At 39.1% G+C, this 8,793-nt stretch overlaps 1 protein-coding gene across 1 annotated transcript; it reads right to left on the bottom strand.

The window, feature by feature from the left end:
* Positions 1-5,559: 5,559 nt before the first annotated feature.
* On the bottom strand, positions 5,560-8,541 carry OR6K6 (olfactory receptor family 6 subfamily K member 6). The gene is made up of 2 exons (XM_004027051.4): positions 8,446-8,541; positions 5,560-6,965 (listed from the first exon to the last, which is right to left on the bottom strand). Exons 1-2 carry the CDS (start codon positions 8,458-8,460, stop codon positions 6,006-6,008), a joined length of 975 nt encoding a protein of 324 aa, XP_004027100.3. The 5' UTR covers positions 8,461-8,541; the 3' UTR covers positions 5,560-6,005.
* Between the last annotated feature and the right edge of the window lie 252 nt (positions 8,542-8,793).

An 8,793-nucleotide genomic window follows, 5' to 3' on the forward strand; every position in this document is an offset into this window, starting at 1 on the left:
CAAGAAAAAACAAACAACCCCATCAAAAAGTGGGTGAAGGATATGAACAGACACTTCTCAAAAGAAGACATTTATGCAGCCAAAAAACACATGAAAAAATGCTCATCATCACTGGCCGTCAGAGAAATGCAAATCAAAACCACAATGAGATACCATCTCATACCAGTTAGAATGGTGATCATTAAAAAGTCAGGAAACAACAGGTGCTGGAGAGGATGTGGAGAAATAGGAACACTTTTACACTGTTGGTGGGACTGTAAACTAGTTCAACCATTGTGGACGTCAGTGTGGCAATTCCTCAGGGATCTAGAACTAGAAATACCATTTGACCCAGCCATCCCATTTCTGGGTATATACCCAAAGGATTATAAATCATGCTGCTATAAAGACACATGCACACGTATGTTTATAGCGGCACTATTCACAATAGCAAAGACTTGGAACCAACCCAAATGTCCAACAACAATAGACTGGATTAAGAAAATGTGGCACATATACACCATGGAATACTATGCAGCCATAAAAAAGGATGAGTTCATGTCCTTTGTAGGGACATGGATGAAGCTGGAAACCATCATTCTCAGCAAACTATCGCAAGGACAAAAAAACAAACACCGCATGTTCTCACTCATAAGTGGGAATTGAACAATGAGAACACATGGACACAGGAAGGGGAGCATTCTCTTCTTGAGAAAGTTGTATTTAAAATGAAAACTGAAGAATAAGTCAGTTAGCCATTTTTATGAAAGCATCATGCATAGCAACTTTTTTTTTTTTTTTTGAGACGGAGTCTCGCTCTGTCGCCCAGGCTGGAGTGCAGTGGTGCGATCTTGGCTCACTGCAAACTCCGCCTCCTGGGTTCATGCCATTCTCCTGCCTCAGCCTCCTGAGTAGCTGGGACTACAGGCACCCACCACCACGCCCGGATAATTTTCTATATTTTTAATGAAGACAGGGTTTCACTGTTAGCCGGGATGGTCTCGATCTCCTGACCTCGTGACTCGCCTGCCTCTGCCTCCCAAAGTGCTGGGATTACAGGCGCGAGCCACTGCACCCAGCCACAACTATTATCTCTATTCTGAAATATTAGAAATGTAGAACTGGGTTGATGAAACAACTTGCCAAAACTATAGAGTAAGTCAGAGTCAGGGACTCTGAATTAAGAAAAGTATTCATCCTTCCAGGCTAGGTTTCTCTAATCTTTAAAAGGCCCAGGGAAGGAAAGGAAAAGGACTAAGATATGAAAGTAATAGTTTAAAACATAACAACCAGGTTATGGGTTTGGAAACAAAAATGCAGTGGCTGAGTGGCTGCCAGGGGTGCTTTGTTCCTTGGGACTTCACTCCCTGTTTAAAGAAAGTGATTTAAACTGAGAGAATGATGGTCTCTACCCCAGTTTTAGAGAAGCATTGTTTAACCCCATACTCTGAGGCTTTTTGACTCTTTTGCTAAAGCATTCAATTACAAGACTGATAGTTTTCCAAGTCCAAAATAAAAATAACTCGGTCTTATGAAAGTTAGTAAATTTCTAACGTGAAGGAACAATGCTGCATCATAAATGGGACTCTATTTCTTCCTATTTTTTTCAGAGTTGGGGTCTTGCTCTGTTGCCCAGGTTGGAGTGTATAGGTGCAATCACAGATCACTGCAGCCTCAAACTCCTGGCCTCAAACAATCCTCCCTCCTCAGCCTCCTAAGTAGCTGGTGTTACAAGCATGAGCCACAGCATTTTCTACCTGTGAAATGGTAAATTGCTGTTTTGTTTGTGTCAAAATATTATATAACAGTTTCAGTTCTTGGCCCTGAGAAAGTCACTTTGTGAAATTTGGAGAACTCAGCTATTGCTACTAGGATTTCAGAAAGAAGAAACTAAAGATTTAATAGCATCCTCTGGAGTTTTCCAACACGTTGGCCCTATAAGTAATTTTTGTCTCATAGCAATAGTAAAAGTAACTGCTAAACATTATAGGCACTGTGCTCAGTATTTTTATATGTATAAATGATTATATATATAATATGTATTATATATATATAGTCTTTACAATCTATGAAACTCCCATATTATAGATAGGAATATTAAGACCCAGAACACCTGTGTCAGTTTTCAAAGTTGTATAGCTGGTTAGTGGAAAAGCCATGATTCATGTTTGGACAGTAGGATTTTGAAGTTCTCAGTCTTAGTGAGACCTTAGGTCTACTCTAATAAAGAGAAGCTTTCTCGTTATTGGAACTAGTTAACGCTGGGAAGGCCACCTTAGTTAAATGTTCAAGCAGAGGCTAAATTACCTTTTTTGTCGTATGCTGATGAGGAGTTCATATATTTAGGTGTAGAAAAAAAATAGATGTCTTTTTTTAACTTTTATTCTAAGTTCAGGGGTACATGTGCAGGTTTGTTACATAGGTAAACTTGTGTCATAGAGGTTTGTTGTACAGATTGTTTCATGACCCAGGGATTAAGCCTAGCACCCGTTAGTTATTTTTCCTGCTCCTCTCCCTCCTCTCACCCTCAACTTTGTGAAATGTTCCAATGTGTGTTGTTCCCCTCTATGCGTCCGTGTGTTCTCATCATTTAGCTCCCACCTGTAAGTGAGAACATGCAGTACTCGGTTTTCTGTTTCTGTGTTAGTTTGCTGAGGATAATGGCCTCCAGCTCCAACCATGTCCCTGCAAAGAATATGATCTCATTCCTTTTTATGGCTGCATAGTATTTCATTGTGTGTATGTACCACATATTCTTTACCCAGTTTGGCATTGATGGGCATTTAGGTTGATTCCATGTTTTTACCATTGTGAATAGTGCTTCAATGAACATACACGTGTATGTGTCTTTATAATAGAATGATTTATATTCTCTGGGTATATATGCATCTGACAAAGGTCTAATATCCAACATCTATAAGGAACTTAAACAAATTTACAACAGAAAACAAACAGCCCCGTTAAGAAGTAGGCAAAGAACATGAAGAGATACCATCTCACACCAGTTAGAATAGCTATTATTAAAACGTCAAAAAATAATAGATGGTGGCGAGGCTGTAGAGAAAAAGGAATGCTTATACACTATAGATGGGAGTGTAAATTAGTTCAGCCATTGTGGAAGACAGTGTAGTGATTCTTCAAAGACCTAAAGACAGAACTAGATGTCTTCCAAGATAACTTCAGGTTCAGAGCAAATGAGGAAAAATTGCTATTCTTTTACACAGATGACCTTAAGGAAAAAGTAAGAACATCAAACTAATAGGAGAGAGCCTTATACTGAACAAGGGCTGGGACTAAGAAGAAGTTAAGGGGGGTACCTGAAAATAAAGTAACGAAGGATCTGGATAGACTTATTATTTTAGCCTGGCTCATTTGAGTTCTGCTTCCACTTGGGTGGCAAATTTTCCATTCTTTACTCCTTCTCCTTCTGTTTTCTTAGGCTGATATGTGCAGTGCTTATCATTGACATCAAAGGCTGCCCCTTCTCACTCTATCTCCTTTCTTCCCACAGGCCTTGATCCACTGATTCTCTCAGCCAGCCCAACCTGTCAATCAGTTGGTGCACTAACTTTTCTCATGTAAAAATAAGTTCATATTTATTAAATAGAATTGTTGATGATAAATGAGATAATACATGTTAGGAAATTGTTAAAAATCAGTATTAAATAGCCTCAGCACTAGAAATGATCTTAGTGATCATCCAGCCCAGCTGTTCCTAAATCAAGAACAAAGCTTGGATAGTTGACAGATAATCTGCAGATTTATATACTGTGTTCCAGCAATCAGAAAGATGAGAAAATGTTTCTGCTATCTGTGGACCCCTACTTAGTCTAATGAGAGATGTGGGACAAACAAAACTATATTAATAGCAAGAGAAACAAAAAGAGAAAAGTCATATCAAAATAAGGGCCAATATTGGTCCTAAAATCAGTGCCAGAGATATTAGTGTGAGGAATCTTTCTTGAAGACTGTAGTAATTTGGAACCAGGTTGAGAAGCTGGAGGCAACAGCAGTAAAAATAATTATGTCTGAGGTTCAGTCTTAAAGGTTAAGGATATCTTTGTGAAAAGAATCAATGTGCAGGGTTGAGAGAGAGAAGAGAACAAAAAAGGGTACCATCTAAAGAGGTTTCAAACACACACAAAAAACTTCAGAAGGTTTAGAGGAAATAAAATGGCCTGGAAACAATGAGTCCATAGGGATTATCCTGTCTCATGACAAGAAAAACAGTAAATTTTATGGGTAATGACATTCTCATTAATAGCAGCGATAATGACTCATTAGACTCCGAGACCTCCAAAGCCAAGACCATTCATATGATAGCCACTAAGTGAATGCTCTGCACCTAACAGGGTGCCTGACATAGAGTTCCTACTCAAATTTTTAAAAAATAAATAAATCTTGATGACTCAAGGAATAAACTCTTTCACCACTTAATGTACAATAACTTGTAATTACATTTACTTATTGAATACCATATTTCCTTTAGAAATTTTATTAAGTTTAGCGATTAGGATGAAAGCCTGTGAACTAGGTATGAGATCATGGTCAATAAAGACATGGATCTGGAGCCAGACATAATGAATTTCTGCCTTAGATTCATAATAATTATCTCTGTGTACTTGGACTAGTTATCGCAACTCTGTGTATCATGTTTCTCGTGTAAAAAGAAGTTCATATTTATTAAATAGAATTGCTGATGATAAATGAGATAATACATGTTAGGGAATTGTTAAAAATGAGTATTAAATAGCCTCAGGACTAGAAATGATCTTAGTGATCATCCAGCCCAGCTGTTCCTGAATCTTACCCATCATCTGAATTTTCTGGGAGATTTTTAGAAATGCAAATGGCCAGGCTTCACTTTCAGATTTTCTGAACCACAAATGTTGACAATCAGTTTGAGCAATCACTGATCTAATCCAACCACATAATTATAGAGGAAGCTGAAGGCCAGCAAATTAAGTGGATCATCCAAAATGGCACAACTTAGTGTCAGAAAAAGGTATAAAATACAGTCCTTAAATCTCTTTGTCCCATAGTCTTTCCATGATGCCACAATCACGTGAGGGCTGGGGAATTCATGGAGGAAAGAACCATTAACTCCTAGGACTCATTGAAAACTGGTAAGGTTTCATTAAACTTTGGGGAAAAGAAGTTTGCATAATTTAGTTTTTTGAACATCAAGTAATTTACACAAAATTATATATTTAATGGAGACAGAGAATACAGTAGAGTACCTAAGGTTAAATCCCAGCTCTGTCACTATGTATATGACCTTAGGCCAGTCTTTAACTTCTGTGAGCTTTAGTTTCAACATTTAAATAATAGTGATCCCTGACCTATTTACTTCAGGGTATTTTAGATTTCAAGAGGATTTATACCTGTGAAAATATTTTAAATAGTAATGTGCTCAAGACATATAGTGGACTGTTATTGTTATTAATTTTGATAACAATATTAATAGAACCTCTTTGGGTCTAAAATTCTGTAACACATCATGTACAAAATCAGTTCACGTTTGCTGAAATGAGTTTGGGAATTAAATGAGCTAAAAGTAGAGAAGACCTCTCTCTAGTATCAGGAAACGATTTATTTATATGGAATGCCAGATGACAGGGGATGCATTTCCAGAAAGGGAATTGGGGAAGTTAGCAGTAGCAATTCTCAGAACTTTCTTGTCTGTCATGCCTCTTCTATTCTGCTTCCCGGCCCCACTAGCATGTCAGAGCACTGAAGAGACTAGCAGGAGCCTAGCTGCTAGAGTGCGAGGAGGAAGCCAACCTGTGTTAAAAGCAAGAGAGTTGATCTATACTGCTTCAGCTATAACAAGCACAGTAGGGGCATTGATGTAAACTGGCCATCCACTGACCATCCACAGCCTGTATACAGCAGTTTATCATTCTTTTTAAAAATAATAGAACAAGTAGCTGCAGCAATACGGAAAGAGAATAGACACGGAAAAGATAAATAACAGTGAAATTTTGCTCTTCCAAGAGGCTTTTTAGAGTCTCCAGGATCTGTATCTATTTCCCAGCCCAACCAGCCCTCTTCTGATAGTGGAAAAGCCTTCCAATAGCCTCTTTCATGTCCTTGTTTCTCAGGCTATAGATGATGGGGTTGAAAACGGGAGCAAGGATAACAAAAGTGACAGCAATTGCTGTGTCCCAAAACACTGAGTAGGTGGCTGAGAATCTCAAATACATGACAGCCACACTGCCAAAAAATAGCAAGAACACAGCAAGGTGAGCAGCACAGGTGGAAAAGGCCTTGTGACGACCTTCAGCTGAGTGCATTCCCAGAATCACTATAATAATCCGGATGTAGGATAGAGCAATGACCAGGAAGGAGGCTACAATTTCCGCTGCATGGATGGCATCCACAATGACCACTAGGGATGTATCTGCGCAGGCCAAGCTCAGCACAGGTGTGAAATCACAGAATATCTGGTGGATCTGGTTGGAGCCACAGAAAGGCAAGGTGGAAATCCATGCAATCTCAGGAAGCACAAGGAGGAAGCCACAAAAGCAGGATCCAACTGTCAGCTGGATACAAAGTTTGGGAATCATGATGGTTGGGTAACGGAGTGGATTGCAGATAGCTATGTACCTGTCAATGGCCATTGCTGTCAGGACACAGCTTTCTGTGATACCAAGTGAGTGGAAAAAGTACATCTGCAGGAGGCAGCCAGCCACGGAGATGCTCTTCTGCTCACTGATTAGGCAGGACAGCATCTTGGGGATGGTGGTTGTGGTATAGCAGATCTCCAGGAAGGAGAGGACACTGATAAAGAAATACAAAGGGGTGTGCAGGGCCATGTCCACCTGGATGACAATGAACATTATTAGGTTTCCAGTTAGGATAAATCCGTAGATGAGAAGCAAGGGAATAAAGAATAAGAGGCCACCTCTGTGCGGATGCGGGAACATAGAGAAGAGGAACTCAGTCACCATTGTCTGATTCCCACTGGCCGTCAACTGTGTCATCTGTGAACACAGAAAAGGAAACAAGAGACTCCTATAATTGGAATGTTGATTACCCACTGAATATTGCTTCATTCCTTTCTGTAATGAGTTACTCAGGCTGATTCTGGAATCCTGAAGAAACCGGTTAGAAATATCTCTTAAGCTTTACTTCCATGCCAAAATCATCTGAAATATTTGCTGTTGGACCCCGAATGACCTTTTTTTTTTCTGGTAAACATCTTCAACTGATGTGCAAAAAGCAAAGCAACACTCAAATTTCATTATCTGGAAATATTTTCTGTAGGTTTGGTCATTTTTTAACGTCTGTCTGTCCTGGGTGTGAGGTGAGAAAGCTGACATGGTTTCTTCAATAGGTCAAAAGCAGATACAAATAAATGCATTTCAGACTAGGAAAATTAATTATTATTATTATTTTTTGAGGTGGAGTCTTGCTCTTGTCGCCCAGGCTGGAGTGCAATGACTCAATCTCGCCTCACCACAACCTCTGCCTCCCGGGTTCAAACAATTCTCCTGTCAGACTAGGAAAATTAATTTTTAAAGGATGCCTCTGCCTTGCACCTTAAACTGTGAGGAAGGTAGATAGGAGAGGCAGGCTTTGGAAGGGAACAAGCAACAGTGCGCCACAGAAAGGCAGAGCTTCCAAGGGGAAAAGTGTAAGATATTGGAGTTTTCTCCTGACTAAAATATCCACTTCTCTGTCCTTCCTGTGTTTTTCTTTTCTAAGCAATTGAATAATCGTGCTGAGTAGTCATCATAGAGAATATGGAAGGACAGAGAAGGAAACACAGGGCTATAACAAAATACAAGAAAATAGGTGCTAAGAGGCTCATAAAAGCCAGACAGAGTGACTACTTTGTTGCTGTACGCATGGGGCCCTTCTCAGTAGTAAAGCTGCATCATTATTCATCATTGGTACATTTATTCAACTAACACTCATATATCGATTGATCTTCTGCTATGTATCAATGATGCCATAGGTTCAAGGGCTATATAAAGGTAAATAAATATTATTCTTGTTCCTGAAATACATAAAGAACCATCAATAAAATCCTACTGTTAAAGATATTTAGTAGTGTCCAAGGAGTTCAATCTAAAAATATTTTTTGTATGACGTAAAGACACTTGAATTAGATTAGACTTGACTTTGAAGAAAAGCAGTAACTTTCTCTGTGACTCTTCAAGAATCCACAATTATTAGGGTTTCAACAAGATTTAATGTTTAAAAGACCTTAGACATTATCAGTATCTTCAAACTGTTATCTGAACCATATTCTTTCTGTTATCCCTTCCCGATTTCATTTACCCTTAGTATAATATTTTACTCATATAACAAAGTTCTTAAAATATGACAGTTTGCCGTGAAACAGTAGGGCAACAGTTGGGTTCTGAAGAGTTGAGGATGTAAGGAAGCTATTGGGCGGCAAAGCAGAAGTAAAAGGAGTTTGGATGATGCCCTTTCAATGCAGTCTTTAGTACTTACCCTGCCTGACACCATGAGAATGCTCCTCAAAATCTCTGCAGCCACCTCTTCTCCTAGCTTGTCAATAAGGGTACAAATGTCTCTGAAGCCTCTTCCAGGAATAACTAGAATGGAAAGATGGTCTTTCCTGGGAGTTTCTCTTTGGATGACGCAATGTCTAAAGGAAAATTATGTATCTTTCTCTCCCCTCTAAGGGACAAATTAGAAGAAAAATGCTACATAGTAATTAGACATTCCCCAGGGTCAGGTTTCAAAAGTTGTCCTGGGGCTATAAAACCTTATCTCTCATAGAGGAATAGAGTATAAAGCTGGGCACTGGGGCACAGCTGTGGCAGTCAGAATAAACTT

Source organism: Gorilla gorilla, chromosome 1 (genome assembly GCF_029281585.2).
Source record: "Gorilla gorilla gorilla isolate KB3781 chromosome 1, NHGRI_mGorGor1-v2.1_pri, whole genome shotgun sequence".
Classification (NCBI taxonomy): Eukaryota; Metazoa; Chordata; class Mammalia; order Primates; family Hominidae; genus Gorilla; species Gorilla gorilla.